An 18789-nucleotide genomic window follows, 5' to 3' on the forward strand; every position below is an offset into this window, starting at 1 on the left:
CCGCTATGCCAGGAGTTGGGGTTGCCCTGTCTCTGGCCTGAGGTACAAGTTGAGGTAGTCCAGGGGCCAATGGAGGTGCACGAAGGCCCTTTATTCCGAAGCACCGAAGCAACCAGCCTCAGTCTTTCCTCTGGCTCTCACATCCCTGTCACTTTGCTAAGTAATAATTTCCATGTCCAATTCCATTTCTTTTCTAGTTCTGAAACCTCTAAGCTATCAGCAAGAGGATAGTTCACATGAAAACTAATTACACAAAATCAATATTTAATCACAGACCAACAACCTGATCCTGCAGAAAAATCCTTTTAAAACTCCACAGCCCTGTACAAATACTTCTTCCCGCTGCTTATTTATGGACCCCATTTTTGGTGGGGGTAATTTTCATTTTTAATTTCAAAAAAGAGAAAAAAAAGTAGCTACAGACACCCACTGCAGGAAGGGCCATAGCTCTGAGCTGACTTGAGTTCTGGGCGTTTTTTGTTTTCATGTGTTTATACTTTTCTTTGGGGGGCCCTGGGAATGGTGGTTAAGTTCATTGCAAGTCTGACTTCCCTTTCCCTTTCCCCTAAGCGGGCCACTTTTGGGTTCTCCAAAACCCTGCTGCTGCCTTCCGTGGCCTCTGCTCTGGGGAGCAAAGAGTGCGTGGCACATGGCGTGGTGGTAACTTTGCAACTCGGTCTGCTGACGGTGCACCGCTTAATCTGAAGTTTTTAAATAAAAACGGCTCTGGGGTTGGTTTTATTATAACGTTTATTTCATTTCAGATTTCATGCGCAATTTAGCAAATGCTAGACAGACTTGGGCGATAAACACTTTCTTTTGTGTGTGTGGGGGAAGGCCTTTTTATACACCATGCTTAATTTTATTTAGATTTAATAGGGATGTCAGAGGCACTTCAAAGAAAGTTTCTTTTTTTTTTTTTCCTCCCTTCCCGTTTTCCCCTTTTCCTAAGAATCCTGGGCAGCTAGCAAAATCACCTAGTATTATTTTATGGAATGAAAATGAAAGGCCTTCCACCTCTCTGCTCTCTTACGCAGCGCTTGAGGCAGGAAAACACACACACACACACACACACACACACACACACACACACACACGCAGAATAAACAACTCTTGGACCCTCCATCAACCTCCTAACTTCCAACTTCTAATTGCTAGATAGATTTCAGCCTCGGTGGGGATCAGGAAGATATAAACATTTAAACTAAGATTATTGGGATAAATATTTCATAAGGAGCAGGGCAGATATTAAATTACTCCTATTGATTTTAGTATCACAACCCAATTCTGTTCCGTGGCCTCTTCAGTTTAATTGATCTCTTAAGGAAGCCAACCTTGGGCCTTAGCTAGCCTTGGATGTCCAGGCACCAGCGGATTTCTCAGGAACGGGGGGGGGTGTCCCCCTCAACCCCCATCACCCTCCCATTAAAAACTGGGCTCCTTCGATGTACCCCCAGATCCACGGAAGAGAACCAATAAAGTCCAGAAAGCTGTCAAAACTGAGAACCCCAGTAGGTAGTTATTTAGAGAATAATTGTGGGATCCCGCCTTTGGGGATGTGTGTCTAATAGAGAATCCTAACTTTGAGGGTTCCCCCTTTTGGGGGGAAAGGGACCAAAAAATCCTGGGAGCCGCTTAACTTGGGGGGAGAAGGGCATCTCTGGCTGCAGCCAAGAACCCAGGCCATTGCATCCCAGAAGAACCAGCCAGCCTGAGAGCAGGGCAGGCAGTTGACACTCGAGCGACTCCCGTGCTGAGTCCCGGGAGCTCAGCCCGGCGAGACCCTATTGTCTGAGCGCCCCGCAAAGCTCACCGCCCACCTCCCCGCCCCCTTGCCCACCCCACAGGCAGCAGGACCCGCTGGCAGTGGGGAGGTGGGGAGTTAGGAACCCAGAGAGTGGGAAAGAAAAAAAAAAGGGGGTGGACCAAAAAAAATTAGCTAAGCTTTCGCCATTCTCCTCCTCGATCCCCCAACAAAGATCCACCCGGAGAAGTAGCCCCCCAAATGCTCTACGCTGCGCCCCAGCAGCAGCAGCAATAGCAGCAGCAACAGCCATACAGCCCGGCACTTCAGGACCACCTTAAGAGTTAGCCCCGCCCCGGACCCGAGTAGGGAGCGCGCTGATTGGTGGAGACGGCAGGGGTGAAATTGATGGGTGAAATTGATGGGTGAAATTGATTGCTGAAATGCAAAACTTGTTGCTGCTGCTCGGGGCGCTTGGGCGAGCGGCAGACTCGGAGCTAGCTCTAGGGGAGCCGAGACCTTCGCGACGCCCCACGCGGAGCCCCCCCTAGCGACCCCAGAGAGGGGTGCTCGGACCCCCCAGAACTGCCCCTCCGCCACCCGATTGCTCCCCCCCCAACCCCACCCCGGCGGCTCAGCTCTAGCTCGGAACGCCTCCTCCAACCCTGCTCGCCCCCCACTCCGATCCGAGGACGCCCCCCTTCGCCGGGGTCCGAGGTGGGGGAGATCTCGCCAGCCCGCCAGCCCGCTCAGCACCTCTCCGCCGTGCCGAGCTTCGGAGCGATCCAAGCAAGCAAGCAAGCAAGCAAGCAAGCAAGCAAGCAAGCAAGCAAGCAAGCAAGCAAGCAAGCAAGCAAGCAAGCACGCACGCACGCACGCAAGCAAGCAAGCCAACCAACCCATCTTGTTCGGCTGCAAGCGCTTGCTTGCTTGCTTGCAACTGGGTGCAGGAGGAGCCCCTCAAGAACTCCGATCGGGGAAGCGCAGGACATAAGCGGCTGGAAGGAGGACGTGGCGCCGGCCCCGGAGTGCAGCGCTCGCCCAGTTTCGGAAGAGCGGAGGAGCCTCGGTGTCTTTTTTCCACCCACCCTACACCCCAAGACCACGGGGCGCCCCGCGCCTGCCCAGCCTCGCCTCGCCTCCTGCCTGCGCTCTCCTCGGCTCGGGGCACCCGCGCTCGGTGATGTGCAGAGGCGCCTCCGATCCTTCGAGTCTCTGAAAAAGAAAAAAAGAAGCTATAGCCAGCCAGCCAGCCAGCCAGCCAGCCGGTGGCACCGTGGTGGATCGCCTCCTCGGATCATTGCCCGGAGGCGGCTTCTCGGATTGCGGGGCGCGGGTGGGTGGGATCACTCAGTTCAGCTCAGCTCAACTCAGTTTGTGCCGGGGGCTCCGGCCACCGCTTTGCAAAGTGAGGGGAAATCTCCGGGCTCCCCACCCACCCCGGCCCTGAACTGCTAGAGCACCGCCTTGGACTCCGGGAGGCTTCACTTCAGGCGACGTCTTGGGGGTAGGGGGCTCCCTGCCCGACCCTGGCCCACCCCACCCGATCGGACTTGAGAAGGTGATCGCCCTGCTCCTTCCCCCCACCCCCCACTTAACTTTTTATTTTTTTGTCTTCGCTTGCTCGCCTGCAGCTTTCCCTCCATCCCACCCCACAAAGCAAAGCAAAGCAAAGCAAAGCTACTCGCTGCTGCGTGGCACCCACCGCTCAGGGCATGGGTCCCCCAACTAAGCTCTTGGAGGCCTCGGGGCGCCGCAAGATGTGAGAGAGGCCCCGCAGCGGGCATAGCCAAGAGCTTTGGCGGGGAGAGGAGCGAGTGAGTGAGCCTAGCTCACTGGGGGGTGCTGCTTGAAAGCGTTCGGAGCGCCCAACCCAGGGCACCCCCAAATCGGATCGGGTAGCTGGAGGGAGCAGCCGCTCGGCGCAGAAAGACAGAGAGAAGCAGGCTGTCATGCCCTATTGATCCCCACCTCGTCCCCTGCCCCGTGCCAAGCATGTTTGGGCTGGACCAATTCGAGCCCCAGATGAACAGCAGGAACGCCGCCGGCCAGGGCGAGAGGAACTTTAACGAGGCCGGACTGAACATGAACGCCCACTTTAAGGCCCCGGCTTTCCACGCGGGGGGACCCCCGGGCCCCGTGGACCCTGGCATGAGCGCGCTGGGCGAGCCCCCCATCTTGGGCATGAACATGGAGCCCTATGGCTTCCCCACGCGAGGCCACTCCGACTTGCACGCCGGGGGGCTGCAGGCGCAGCCGGTGCATGGCTTTTTCGGGGGCCAGCAGCCGCCACCTCCTCCGCCTCCACACCACGGCCACCCAGGAGGAGGCCACCACCCGCACCAGCATCACCCCCACTTCGGGGGTAACTTCGGGGCCCCGGATCCGGGCGCCTCGTGCTTGCACGGGGGTCGCTTGCTGCACGGCTACGGCGGCGGCGGAGGCGGCGGAGCGGCCGGCGGCCTGGCCAGCCAGCCGCCGCCCTTCGCCGAGGGTTACGATCCCATGGCGGAGAGCCAAGGGGGGCCCGAGAGCTTCGGCCCGCAGCGACCCGGCAACCTCCCGGACTTCCACAGTTCGGGCCACGCCGTGCCCGCCCCTTGCCTGCCTCTGGACCAGAGCCCCAACCGGGCCGCCTCCTTCCACGGCCTGCCCGCCTCCAGTGGCTCCGACTCTCACAGCCTCGAGCCCCGCCGGGTCTCGAACCCGGGAGCCGCTGGCGTTGACTCGCTGGAATACAATTACCCGGGCGACGCGCCCTCGGGACATTTTGACCTGTTTTCGCCCTCGGATTCCGAGGGGCAGCTGCCTCATTACGCAGCCACGGGCCGCCAGGTTCCTGGGGGTTCCTTCCCGGGCGCCTCGGCCTTGCCCAGAGCTGCCGGCATGGTGGGCTTGTCCAAGATGCATGCCCAACAACAGCAGCAGCAGCAGCAACAGCAGCAACAGCAGCAGCAACACGGGGTGTTCTTCGAGAGGTTCGGGGGTGCCCGCAAGATGCCCGTGGGTCTGGAGCCCGGAGTTGGCACCAGGCACCCGCTGATGCAGCCCCCGCAGCCCGCACCGCCGCCTCCGCCGCAGCAGCCGCCTCCCCAGCAGCCTCCGCAGCAACCCCAGCCCCAGCCCCAGCCCCAGCCGCCGCCGCCGCCGGGACTCCTGGTTCGCCAAAATTCGTGCCCACCCGCGCTCCCGCGGCCGCAGCCGGGCGAGGCGGGCACGCCCAGCGGCGGCGGCCTGCCGGACGGGGGCCCCATGCTGCCCGGCCAGCACGCTCAGTTCGAGTACCCCATCCACCGGCTGGAAAACCGGAGCATGCACCCGTATTCCGAACCCGTGTTTAACATGCAGCAGCACCCCCCGCCGCAGCAGGCACCCAACCAGCGGTTGCAGCATTTCGACGTCGCCGCTCCCCCTTACATGAACGTGGCCAAGAGGCCGCGCTTCGACTTCCCGGGCAGCAGCGCGGGCGTGGATCGCTGCGCCTCGTGGAACTCCGGGAGCATGCACAACGGTGCTCTGGACAACCACCTCTCGCCCTCGGCCTACTCGGGCCTACCGGGTGAGTTCACGCCACCTGTGCCCGAGAGTTTCCCTTCGGGGCCACCCCTGCAGCACCAGACCCCCGACCACCCGTCGTCCCTGCAGCAGCAGCCGCCGCAGCCGCAGCCGCAGCCGCAGCAACAGCAGCAGCAGCAGCAGCAACAGCAGCAGCAGCAGCAGCAGCAGCGCCAAAACGCGGCCCTCATAATTAAGCAGATGGCATCGCGCAATCAGCAGCAGCGAATGCGCCAGCCCAGCCTGACCCAGCTCGGCCACCCGGGGGACGTGGGCCAGGGCGGCCTGGTGCACGGGGGCCCGGTGGGCGGCCTGGCCCAGGCCAACTTCGAGCGGGACAACAGCGGCGGGACGAACCGCCTGGGCCCCTTCGAGCAGCCGCACCAGCAGGCACCGCACTTGGCGCAGGAGAGCGCGTGGTTCCCAGGCCCGCACGCGCCTCCGGGCGACCTGCTGGCCCGCAGGATGGGCGCGTCGGGCTTGCCCGGGGAGTGCGGCCCTCACGACCCGAGCCTGGCGCCGCCGCCCCCTCCTCCGGGGGGTTCTGGGGTGCTATTCCGGGGCTCCCTGCAGGACCCCTTGAGGATGCCCGGCGAGGGCCACGTGCCCGCGTTGCCCTCCCCGGGCCTGCAGTTCGGGGGCAGCCTCGGGGGGCTGGGGCAGCTGCAATCGCCCGGGGCCGGAGTGGGGTTGCCCAGTGCGCCTTCGGAGCGCAGGCCCCCGCCGCCCGATTTCGCCGCGCCAGCCTTGGGGGGCCAGCCCGGGTTCCCCTTCGGCGCGGCGAGCCGGCAGGCCACTCCACATAGCGGCCCGGGTGTGAACTCGCCCCCGAGCGCGGGCGGGGGCGGCGCCGGCGGCGGCGCGGGCGGCGCGGGGGGCTCGGGGGGCGCCTACCCGCCGCAGCCCGAATTCCAACCCAGCCAGCGCTCCTCGGCCAGCAAGCTGGGCGCTCTGTCGCTCGGCTCCTTCAACAAGCCCAGCTCCAAGGACAACCTGTTCGGCCAGAGCTGCCTGGCCGCGCTGTCCACCGCCTGCCAGAACATGATCGCCAGCCTGGGGGCCCCGAACCTCAACGTGACCTTCAACAAGAAGAACCCACCCGAGGGCAAGAGGAAACTGAGCCAGAACGAGTCCGACGGGGCCGCCGTGGCGGTGGTGGCTGGCACCCCGGGCTCGGATTACTTCCCGGGGGGGCCCGGGGCTGCAATCGGGGCTCCCGGGCCTGCGGGCCCAGCTGTGGGCAGCAGCTCCAAAGTCCCCCCGGGCCCCTCCAACCCACCCCCCCGGGAGGCGGGGGACTGCACCAGCCTGTCCCCCAACTACAGCTTGGAATCCACGTCGGGGAACGACGGCAAGCCCATCCCCGGGGGCGGCGGCCGGGGCCGGGGTCGCAGAAAAAGGGACAGTGGCCACGTGAGCCCGGGGACCTTCTTCGACAAGTACTCGGCCGCTCCGGACAGTGGGGGCACGCCGGGGGTGAGCCCCGGCCAGCAGCAGCAACAACAGCAGCCACCCTCGGCTCAGGGGCAACAGCCGCAGCAGCAGGCGGCCCCGGGCGTGGCCGTGGTCGGGGCAAGCGCCCCCGGGGAGGCTCGCGGGGCGCCCACGCCGCACGACAAGGCGCTCACGTCGCCGCCCTCCTGGGGGAAGGGGGCCGAGCTGCTCCTGGGGGACCAGCAGGACCTCATGGCCTCCCTGGAAGGGGGCCCCAAGTCGGACAGTAGTTCGCCCCGCGTGGGCGAGTTTGCCTCGGACGAGGTGAGCACGAGCTACGCCAACGAGGACGAGGTGTCGTCCAGCTCCGACAACCCCCCGGCGGCGGCTGCTGCTGCGCTGGCCAAGGCGAGTCGGAGCCCCCTGGTGACCGGCTCCCCCAAGTTGGCACCCCGCGGGGCAGGCACGGGGGAACACGGACCGAAGGCGCCCCAGCAGCTCGGCTTGGGCATCTTGTCTACCTCTAGCTCCACCCCGGACAGCTACGGTGGTGGCGGCGGCGGCGGCGGTGCGGGCCACCCCGGCACCCCCGGCCTGGAGCAGCAGGTCCGCACCCCGACGAGCAGCGGCGCGCCCCAGCCCGAGGAGATCCACCCGCTGGAGATCCTGCAGGCCCAGATCCAGCTGCAGAGGCAGCAGTTCAGCATCTCCGAGGATCAGCCGCTGGGACTCAAGGGGGGCAAGAAAGGGGATTGCGCCGTCGCCGTCGCCGTCGGGGCCTCCGTGGGCTCGCAGAACGGAGGCGACAGCGAGCTGGGCAGCTGCTGCTCCGAGGCGGTCAAGAGCGCCATGAGCACCATTGACTTGGACTCCCTGATGGCAGAGCACAGCGCCACCTGGTACATGCCCGGCGACAAGGCCTTGGTGGACGGCACCGAGGAAGACAAGACGCTGGCGCCCTGGGAGAAGGCCAAGCCCCCGAACCCCAACAGCAAAGAAGGTAGAAGCGTCCGCGCCCCCTTTCCCCCTTCTCACCTCTCTGGACCCACTGGTCGGTAGGGGATGGGGGTGGGAGGACTGACTTTTGCTGACATCCTTGGGCTCCCAGGGCAACTGTTTTGCCCTCCTCATCCTTGTCCCCATGGCCTGGTAGGTGGTACTAGTTTATTCCTCTTAGGCCCTATTTGGGGGATCATTTTCCTGAGTCCCCAGAACCCCTTCTCTCTCTCTCTCTCTCTCTCTCTCTCTCTCTCTCTCTCTCTCTCTCTCTCTCTCTCTCTCTCCCTCTCTCTCTCTCTCCCTCTCTCTCTCTCTCTCTCTCCCTCTCTCTCTCTCTCTCCCTCCCTCTCTCCCCCTCTCCCTCTCTCTCTCCCTCTCTCTCTCTCTCTCTCTCACTCCTCTCTCTCTCTCTCTCAACCCCACTCAAGTTTTAGCTGAGTTGTTGGATGTTCTGAGTTCCCCTTTTCTTTGAAGCTTCAGTCCTTTCCCACCCTGAGTGTTTAGGCTGTTTCTACTTTTTTAGGAGTTATGTGACCCCCCCCCCCCGACTTTCCTTCCAGGTTGGTTACCTATGCCAATACCCACTGACCCCCTTCACCCCCTTGTTCTACTTTTCCAGCCTCCTAGTTTGAGTTTTCTTCCAGTGACAGCATTTAGGGGGAAAAAGTTCTCAGGTCTGGTGTCACAGCAGCCCAGCCCAGAGGCGGTGTCTAATTTGACATCGGTTTCTAATGAATAGGTGTTTTGTTTCTTCTGAACTATTAGCGCTTCATTGGATACCTAGGGAGCCAGGGGCTTGCAAGGCAGCACTTTTCTTTTTCCGGGTGCATCTCCCTGGCAAGTGGCGGCATGGGGTGGGGGGAGTGGTGCATGCCGGATGGATGGCTGGGGTGGGGTTGAGTACTGGGCCCAGGGAAGATTAGACAGCCAGAGCACTGGTTGTGGACAGGGACAAGGAAGCATTTTCCTTAACACACAAAGGATCCCCCTTGTCACTATCTCCCCTAGCTTTAGTGACACGTTGGGGCTCAGCTCGTCTTGACATTCTAAGCTTCTCCCTTCCGCACCAGGCCAGGAGCCCTGTAGGGTGGCATTGGTGGGGCTTAGAAAACGGCCACCCTGAAGTCAGACTAGTAAGTTTATTGTTGTTTAACCTCCAGAGGAATGAATGAGTGTCAGTAGTTGTTCTTTTTTATTCTAATAGGCCTGAGAACGGGACCTTAAAAATAGGTAGCCTCTTATCCCCAACCCTTCGGCCCACCCCTTCCTACATTTTCTAGAAAACCCATACTTGGATCCCCTTAGTCTCACTGGAGAGAATATTATTCCGAAGTCAGTGGTTGGTGATTTCAGACAATCTTGGGGAAACATATATCTGGGATGTGTCTTCTCTTAAGAGTTCATTTTCCCTAGCCCAGTCCACATCTGGCCATTTCTTACCCCTGGATTTAAGGTGAGGGGAGGCAGTAGAAGACTGAGGTGGAGCAGTCCAGAAGAAGAACAGAGAAGTGTGGCAGAATTGGGTGGCTCTGGCCTCATCCTGGGCAGCTTTTCCCCCTGCTCAGGGTGATTCAATTCATGAATGCAGCCTGGCTGGATGCTTTTCTCTTTGTTCCTCTACTGCCCAGCCCGACTAGCCCGCCGCTCTCTCATTTGAAGGCTGGTATTTAGCATGCACCACGCCGCCGTGGCCAACAAGCATTCTAGCATTCTCCAGGCTTCTTGCTGGCAAGGCCATAAATTGGTTAGTTTGGGACCCTCTGTATTCTTCTGTCCCCCTGCCCCTCCCCCACCCCTGCACCCCTTCTTTCAAAAATGGAGTTGGACGCAGTGTTCATCCTGCTTGCGCAGCCCCCCTTCCCTTTTATTTTCTTGTACACAACATCTCCAGCCTGCCCCATCGATCGATAGCTGGTTAGCACAAATCCCAGCCCTTGTCACTCCTACCTGCCTGGGGGGGGGGGCGCTCCTCCCCCTTCTTTCCTGGTGCCCACACCCCTCCCACCCCTACTCCGCCTCCAGTAATTAAGAACACACTGGTCAAAATGGGGTGAGAAAAGTTGAAAAATAAATAACACCCTCCCACCCCAGTCGATTGTGAGAATTTCCAAAGAAAAAACAAGAGTATGTCACTCACTTGCTCACCAGTCTTTGGAGAGGCTTTTGGAGATGAGGTGTGGAAGTGGTTTTCATGCGATTTTTGTTTAAAAGCCACGATCTGCCTCTCTTCTCAGTCAAACTCATCGACCTTTACTGGTGGCAGGGGTGGAGGGGGGAGAGTTGCCGACAGGGAAGGAAAAAATGTCATTCAGGTAATATTTGGTTGGGTTCCCAAACTGTCCTCTATCCCTTTAGGGTTTAGTCCCTCTGGAAAGGACAGGGGTGACTGGACTGGGAGTGAGGAAACTGTTTCAGGGCAGCCTATTGGAAGCTTCTGCAGAGGGACACTCACTTGACCTCCTTTGTTTTCCATGCTGTGATGAGCGGACAGTTTCCTAGATAAAGTTCCTGAGATTGAGGTCAGTTGGAGTCGCAGACTCTGGCTGCTCCTTTGCATCTTGCAAGGTACCAGCCTGTTTCCCTTCCTGCTAGGATCAAACTTTTTGTTTGGCTACAGTTCCTGAGACATCCATGCTAGAAGTAGGTACTGAGAGTTTCTCCATCAGGCCCTGAAGTCCTTTGGTGAAAGGCAGAGTGAGGAGATGCCTGTTTGAAAAATCATTGCGAATATTCTACTTTGCCTTAAACACATGCCAGCGGGCAGGGGACTGGGGGTAGGGGTGGGTGTCCAGCCACGGTGAGTCCCAGTCTTGTGGGCCCTACACACTTTCCTCTCCCACCCCTCCTCTCTGCAGGAAAAGCCCGTTTTCTTTTTGTAATGATATTTTATTTTGTCACGCCATAAAGCACGCCAGTACTAATGTGATTAAATATTAACACCGTTTCTGAAATTCTGCGCTCCAATGACAAAATATGAGTGGGTATTTAACAAAAAATGATCCGTACTCGGATTGGAGAGAAGGAATAAGTCTTCAGAAGGGCTGGAGCGGAGCAGCTTCGGGACGTGCATGGATTGTCTATGGTCTGTGGATGGGGGATGATGGCCTTGGAGAGGGGGAGAGACAAGCTCAGTGCTGATGGAGTCTAGGCCAGCTGCACAGATTTTAGCCATGAAGAGTGTGAGTATGTGAGAGAGAGAGAAAGAGAAAGAGAGAAGAGAGAGGGAGAGAGAGAAGGGGAGAGGAGAGGAGAGAAAGAGAGGGGGAGGAGAGAGGAGAAAGAAAGAGAGAAAAAGAGAGGAAGAGGGGAGAGGAGAGGAGAAAGAGAAAAAGAGAGAGGGGAGAGGAGAGGAGAGGAAAGAGATAGAGAAAGAAAAGACCAGGAAACTGCGTCTTCACATGATGCTTTCCCTGACCAAATCAAATCACCAAGCAAAAAAAAAAAATTTTTTTTGCTTTTTGGGGGGCCTCACCCTGTGACGCTCAGGGGTTACTACTGGCTATGCACTCAGAAATCTCTCCTGGCTTGGGGTACCATATGGGATAACAGGGGATCAAACCACGGTCCCTCCTTGGTTAGCGGCGTGCAAGGCAAAGCGCTCTACCACTTGTGCCACCACTCTGGCCCCTAACCGAGCAACTTTTTGAGAATGGAACTGGACATCTTTCGAGGTCCTGTTCTGCATCAACCTGGGTTTGGAGAAGGGTAATATTTTACAAAGAGGGGGAACCCCTATCCCCCAAGTGAGTTAGTTTAGGTCTAGTTAGACATCGATGAAATCCATGAGGATTACATGCATTTGTGATTCCTTTGCAAAATCTGTCCACCTATCTTTGAAACGGATATGTGACTAGAGGCATTTAAAAATGGATAGAAGAGAAATTGATAATTGATTGGAAAAGAGAAATTAATAATTGATTGAAAAGGAAGGCTCTTAAGTCTGGAAAAGTGCTCCCTGTTTACCAAACCCCTTCCTGCCCTTTACAATTTTCAAAACTTGAGTTCAACTGTAAGTTTATCCATGCTGAACTTCCATTCCAGCATTCCAGTTCTCTCTCTCTCTCTCTCTCTCTCTCTCTCTCTCTCTCTCGTCTAGAGCAATCTACAAACAGGTTTTCTTCCACATTGAACTGGGAGAGGACTTCTATATACTTCAAGCTAGATGTGCAATGCTGCCTTTTTGGGGAGGAGTTGGCTATTTCCCCGTAGCGATGTGGGAGAAATTTTCAGAATTTTATGCTTCTCTCTGTGTTCCATTTGGAACGCAGGAAACAGAGCTGAACAATACTAAGCAGGCAGGATTGGGGCAATGCATTTCCAAGGGAGGACAGGGCTGGCCTCAGAATGAGGGAGTACAGTGTTTTGGAGGGGAGTCGTTTCTACTCCCTATTCTGCAGAGAGCATTCTTTAAAGACTCCCTCAAAACTTGTCTGGGTGGGGGGAAGCAGAGAGCCTTGCATTCTTAGTCCTCAGTGAAATCACCCAGCTAGGCAGGGTTGCCTGCCTTGGTGTGATTTTTGCAACCTTCAGCAGATGTAACCCAAAACTCCGCAGGTGTTAATGGGGAGGGGAATGTAAACGGGAATGTACTATTACTGTTCTTGGTGCTTGTTTAATATTTCATGGCTGTAGTAAACCTGTCTGCTTTCCCCGCCTCTGGATAGCCTAGGCGCCCATCTGCAATTACACGTTTTCCACAAAATATTAATAATGGACTGGGATGCTTTCAGGGGCTAAAGTTGGTCACTGTTGAAATGGCCGTGGTTTCTGTCCCAAGACTTTATTTTATTTTATTTTTGCCTCCCTGGCTCTTTTGGTTCTAAATAACCACTGTATTCTATGGACAGAATTCTGCTGTGCTTGGATGGGATGGCTGTCCTCCAGGACAGCTTGCTTCCATGTACATCCATTTAGATTTCTTGCCAGCCCTTGTAGCCAGCAGGTAGAGACCACCGGATGCACTGCTCTTTCGTGGAGGTTTCTAGTGGGGGAAGAAAAAAAAAAAAGCGAGGGTTAGTTCATCCCATTTCTCTTTCTAGCAATGCAACTCTATAATTCCTGATAGGATTTTGTTTGTCTGACAGAGGTATTTAAATTTCCACCCAGCATTCTAAGAGGTCAGAAACATATGGCTGCTCTCTGCCTAGAAGTTATTTGATCCCCTCTGCTGATATGAGATGCACATCTTCCTTATACAGTCTTGAGGACCAGGTGGAATTAGAGGAGGATTTTCTTTCTCTCCTCCCCAGTGGGAAGGCAAACTGTAGTGTCCCCTTGGGATTTCTGGGCTCACCTAAGTCCCTCCCTCCTAGAAGACTTAGCAAAATCACCGTGACCTTTCTCTCCACTCGAGTGACAATCACTCTGGGTCCTGTTCCTGGCAACAGGACACGGTTTGCTTTGCCGACAGCATCCAGGAGTGGCGTCGCACACTCAAGGCAGGAATTCCGTTTTGCCTCCGCTGAGTCCAGTTTTAGAGATGACAAGGCTGAAAGCTCCAGGGACCAGGATCAGATGGGCTGGGGAGACAGGGCAAGCCTCAAGGGGGGTTCGCCCTGCAACAGGGCAGCTCCAAATCTGCCCAGCCACAGGGAGTAATGTTGGCCTAGTAGGGAGGGGGCTTGTCACTAGTGGGGGTACTTTTTCCACTACCCTCAAAACTCCCCTTCCTTTTTGTGTGTGCCACCAAGTCTTCATTTCGGAGCAGGCGGCTGGTCGAGCAGGGCTCCAGTTGCTGGACGCCAGGCAGCGTTTTTGACAAGCCGAGCGCTGTGTTTGCTTTAGGACAGCTTCTATTTTTAGGCACGTCCTGGGTGGACAGATTTGAGTGTGGGTTTTGATTTCTCATGGCGGAGATGTTGGTATATAAATGAGTGCGTGATTGAGAAGAGAGACACTGGGGGTGGATGGGCGGGCAGGGGAGTTTTGTTCAAGTTTTCTTGCCTTCTTGAACAGCACTGGGGCCCAAATAAGTGAACTTGGAGGATGGTTGGATTGAAATGGGGGTCTAGGCTCGAACTGCCTAGTGCACAGAGATGAGTGAATGAGAGAAGCAGGGGCCCCAATTCTTGGGTGTGGGAAGGAACCCCTCTCTTCCCTGTGCCTCTCCCCAGCATATACACATACATGTATGCATGGTCAAGTGTATTTCAATGACATCACCCAGGCTAGTCCTTCCAGGGTATTGGTCACCTGCTCTCCAAAGGGGGGAATGAAGTGAAATGTTGACTCTCAGTGGCCTCAGCTGACAACTTCTGCCTCTAGAAGGGACGGAATGAGTGCGAGGACTAAAAATAGAGGGAGGATTTGGAAGCTCCTCATGAAAGCTCCTCTGCTGCCCTGGCCTCTGGGCCAGGGGTGACCTTGATCTGAGTATTCCAGCCACAGACCAGCAAGCATGCGGCCCCTCGTTGAGGTTGGCGGGTTGAACGTGTGGCCATGTCTCTCTGCCGGGTTCAGCTGCCACCACCGTTCTGCAGCCGTGAGAGGAATCTTTGAATCAGTGACCCCCTGTCTCCCCCCTACTGCCCCCTTCAGCTCTCCCCTCCCAATTGTGGGACCCGGACACCGCTTTTCATTTATGGAAATTCGAGTCCTTTATTATGATCTGTGGGTACCCACGACAGTGGCTCAGAGGACGCTGGCCTTTCCAATTAGTCACAGCCTTCCCCTTGGGACCCTCTATCCAGATGCACAACAGCTCAGTTGGCAGCCCCCAACTCAGGGCTACTTGCCCCCTCCCTCCCCAAAAATAAAACCCTTCAAGAAGCTGCCAATGGGGATCCCACTCCTAAGAAAAAAGAGGTTTCTTGGATCTGCATGTTTTACCCAAGTGATCACCGGAGCCCACTTGGCCCTGATCATTTTGTTTTATTTTGATATGATTCTCCCATAAACTTGGAACTCTCATCACCTCAGCCAGTGGTTTGGGGGCATGAGTGTGAGAAACTCTGCAGTATGCCTTGGGGGCTGGGGGCCCAGACTCTGAACTTCTTTTGCTGCGGCTGAGATGGGAGAACACAGTTTGGTGACATTTAAAGCAGCGAGGCTTCATGGCAGGCGGGCCTAGGCTTTGTTTGCTGGCCTGCATTTTAATCAGGGGCCTCCAGGGTTCTGGAAAGAAGAGGAAGATTGGCTCCCAACCCAGGATTTGTGCAGAGAGGACCCAAGGTGGGGTGGAGAGAGGAACTGTGCCCCCAAACTTAAACCCTCTGGACCCCCATACCTTGTAGCGGAGAATCTCAGCGACCCTCTGAGGATCCTGGCAGCTTCAGAATTGGAGCCCAACAAGGCTGAGAACCATATTGGACCAACACGCTCTGTATTTACTGGGTGGGATTGGGGTGATGGTACCCCAGGGTCTCCTTTCTCTGACAGACACTGGTAAGGTTCCCCCATCACCGCTTTCTAAAGAAGCTGGGTCTGAGCGAGAAGTTTCTCGAGCTTGTGGAGGTGGCATTTCTGGCTTAAATACGTAGTTGCCTAGGTTCCAGTGCCCTTTCCATGCAAAGGCACCACCGTGGAACCATTCAGGGTACTTAGCATGAGTGGAAATCAGCGGGGAGTCTAGAGAGCCCCGAGGAGTCTCTTATAGGAAATATAGACTTGTCCAACAGAACGGGGAGGGTAAACCCCCCCCCCCCTCAACATTCTAGCACAATCCCCTTGCCCTGGTGGCTAGACAGGCTTTCATGCAGTTCTGATCTTTCAGGCTCAGGGAACGGGACCTCCTCAAGGCCCTCCAGAGCTCGTTTTCTTTCTACCTTTGACTTCTCTGTGGAAGACCCTGGGTATCTTCTGAAATGTGCGGCTCCATTCTGTAGTTTGCTGGGAGCAGCTGGACTTCCTGGGGCTCGAGTTCGGTCTCAGGTATCGAATAGTGGTTTTGGGAAACAGATTTCTTAGCAAAGGCCTATGGGTATTTCCTGACTTAAGGATGGCAAATGGGGAAATTCAGTGCTTGGAAGCAGGACATTTGCGGGGAGCAGGGTCGTGTCTGTGCGTTGCACACCTCGTCTGTGTCTGCACAGGCTCACACAGAGCGGGCATTGTCCTCCCGCGCAAGAAGCTAGTGACGGTTGAGCTGTCTGGGGTCATTTTCCCTCACCCTTGCACCTTCTTTCTCTCCGAAGCCCATTTTGGGAGAACAGAGTTACCCCATAGGTGCATTTGAATCTCTGGACTTAAAAAATATTCATACCCTCTGTCTGATATCAATCCACAAGTGTGCTGGGACCCAAAGGTTGCATTTGTTTTTGAAGCTAGGGTCAGAAATTTCACTTGGAGGCATTTCTTGGTGCCACGTGGAAATCTGTCTGAGGATGCGTGGAGATTGGGGGTCATTGAGGGCCCCTATATGCTCTTTTTGGTCTTCTTTGGGAGTTTCTGGACAGAGAGGTTGATGAGGGGACCCCATCACGCACTCATGCATACAGACAGGCCCGTTCCGGCCGTGTCTGGCCCTTCACATCTGTCTTGTTCCCATCCACCCGCTGATCCAGGGCCTGGGAGAGTGCAAGAAGGGGTGACCCTTTCCCATTCCTGTGAAGAGTTGTTTTAGGTGGATGTTTTGTATGGGGATGTCAGCATTGTGCCATAATTGGGTTGAAGTCCTTTGGAGGGACCTTCTTTGCCAGAGAGGGGTGTCCCCAGCAACCCAGCAGAGGTGCTTGCTTTGCAATCTGCCCTCCATCCAGCTCAGTTTTGGCCAGAAAGCAAGGGCAGATTCACATTGAGTCCTTGGGAAATTGTTTGAAAAGTTCTTGAAAATATTTGGTGCCCTGAACTGGATACCGCAGACTTTTTGCTTTATGAGCTGGAAGAAGAGAGAGAGGAGAGAGCAAGAGAGAGAGAGACAGAGACAGAGAGGAGAGACAGAGATGTCCCTTCTTTTTCCACTACCACCCTTGTTCCAAGACACACACACACACACACACACACACACACACACACACACACACACAGAGAGACAGAGAGACAGAGAGACAGAGAGACAGAGACAGAGAGAGAGACAGAGTCAAAAAGAAAGGAGAGAGATGCCTACTGCCATTCCTGCTCCCCCAGAGAAGAGAGTGGGGGTTGCGTTTCTTTCTCTCCTGCTTGGCTCCCATGACCCTGCATGAATCTAAGCGATACTAACACAGCCAGGGTTTGAGGGGGCAGGAAATGGGGAATGGTGTTGGTGGCTGAGGCTGGGCTGAAGAAAGTGAAGTCAACCCACTGCCCGGTCCTGGTCCAGCCTCATAAAGGATGACAAGTCTGGGGTTTACGTCTCTCTGGCGGGAGACTGCAAAGAGAGGGGAGGTCCCCATAGGGCCTGATGGCTACATGTGAGCTGTGACGAACAGTGGTGTGGTGGGTGCCCAGCGGATGAGATTGGTATGTGTGTGGAGACCCCGAGAGGTCCTTCTGCCTATGTCTCTGCTTGAGTCCTGTGAGGTGCCCATGACCAGTTTCTTTTTCCACAGACCACTATGACTTACCTAGTTGTACCATAAAAGAGAGATGTTGGGGGTGGGGAAAAGGGGTGACATTTCCAGGTGACCCTGGAAAATCATCTCCACCCAGGCTTTCCTCCCTCCTCTGAGCCCCTCTGGGGACAATCTGGTAGACTCGTCCCACCGTCTAGAACCTGCCAGCAATTCCCTCCCACACACTTTCTACACTTTCTCCTGCTTCTAAGTGGCAGGCAAGAGGGGGAACAAAAGTGACAAATGTGGCACGAGGAAGGTATCCCCGAGGGTGGGGGAGTCCTCTCTCTCCTGCTCTTTTCGGAGACCCAGGGTCCAGCACTCAGGAGTCCTTAATGCGTTGGTATTGAGACTTAATTGGCTCCCTGGCAAATATTCTGTTTTCATGCCTTGCCATGGAACTTCGGGCGGTGGTTTTGCAGCTGAAGGAAAGGAGAAGCTCCAGAGCAAAATCTGGCTTTTTAAAACAGGAGCAATTTCACGATTCTTAGGCCGTGACTATTTCTAAATTGTCTGGGTTGAAAGCTTTAGAGGCCTTGGTTTCTGCTCGTGTGCACGCCCGCCCACTCGCCCACTCTCATGCACCCGGCATGGGCCTTCCAAGTCTTAATAAGAAATTAAAAAGAGGGGGCAGGGAAGGTGGTGCTAGAGGTAAGGTGTCTGCCTTGCAAGCGCTAGCGTAGGACGGAACGTGGTTCCATCCCCCGGCGTCCATTTTGGTCCCCCCCCCCAAGCCAGGGGCAATTTCTGAGCACATAGCCAGGAATAACCCCTGAGCATCAAACTGGTGTGACCCAAACCCCCCCCCCCCAAAAAAAAACCAAAAAAAAAAAAGAACAAAAAAAAACACACAAAAGAAATTTAAAAAGTTTTTTTCTACCCTCAACAAGCAGCTTTTACAAAGATTTTGGCCCCATTCCGTGATAAGTAGCTTATTGATCTCCATGGGGTCAATTTTTGCCGAATTTGTAATCCTGTTAGGTCTCCGGGAGAGGCGTGATTAGTTTACTCGTATACCCACTATTGGGGGGCCAGTTTCCTTAATAAGCATTTATTGTGTGCTCAGCGTGTGCAAAGTATTTTGCTGGGATTAGAAGAAGCGTGTGTGTGAATGTGGGTGAGTGAGTGTATGTATGTATGTGTGGGTGTTTGAGTGTGTGTGATGTAACTGTTCACTAATGGGCCTGCTAGCCTGTCACAGAATAAAGACACCCTCCCCTACCCCAGTTACAGCCCTCTCTCACCTCCCTGTCCCTTCCCCTGTCCCTGTCGGGGAGAAAGGAGGAAAAGGCCCGATCCTTCAGGAAACTGCTTCTAGAAAATTGCCTGAGATGCGGGTTTTCATGGGGAACCTGATTCGTTGCAAATTTCTAGCGTATGAGTCCTGGCCTAAAGAAGACTTAGGAATCTTATACTTCTTTAGGTTTCCCTCTATTCTACAGGGTGACGAATGATGGTTGCTAGTGTGTGTGTGTGTGTGTGTGTGTGTGTGTGTGTGTGTGTGTGTGTGTGTAATTCTCAGAGACACGCAGGGTTTGATTTCCAAAGAAGGAAGAAAAATCAGGCATTGGTCTTGAGCGCCGGAGA

General features: G+C 55.6%; 1 protein-coding gene across 1 annotated transcript in view; it reads left to right on the forward strand.

Annotated features, from left to right (window-relative positions):
* Positions 1-3410: 3410 nt before the first annotated feature.
* Positions 3411-18789, forward strand: part of MN1 (MN1 proto-oncogene, transcriptional regulator) — a 47294-nt gene continuing 31915 nt past the window's right edge. The window contains exon 1 of the mRNA XM_049788763.1: positions 3411-7733. Coding sequence (XP_049644720.1) covers positions 3740-7733 — 3994 coding nt within the window. The 5' untranslated portion in view covers positions 3411-3739. The remainder of the gene's footprint in view (positions 7734-18789) is intronic.

The sequence above is a fragment of the Suncus etruscus genome, chromosome 15 (assembly GCF_024139225.1).
Source record: "Suncus etruscus isolate mSunEtr1 chromosome 15, mSunEtr1.pri.cur, whole genome shotgun sequence".
Classification (NCBI taxonomy): domain Eukaryota; kingdom Metazoa; phylum Chordata; class Mammalia; order Eulipotyphla; family Soricidae; genus Suncus; species Suncus etruscus.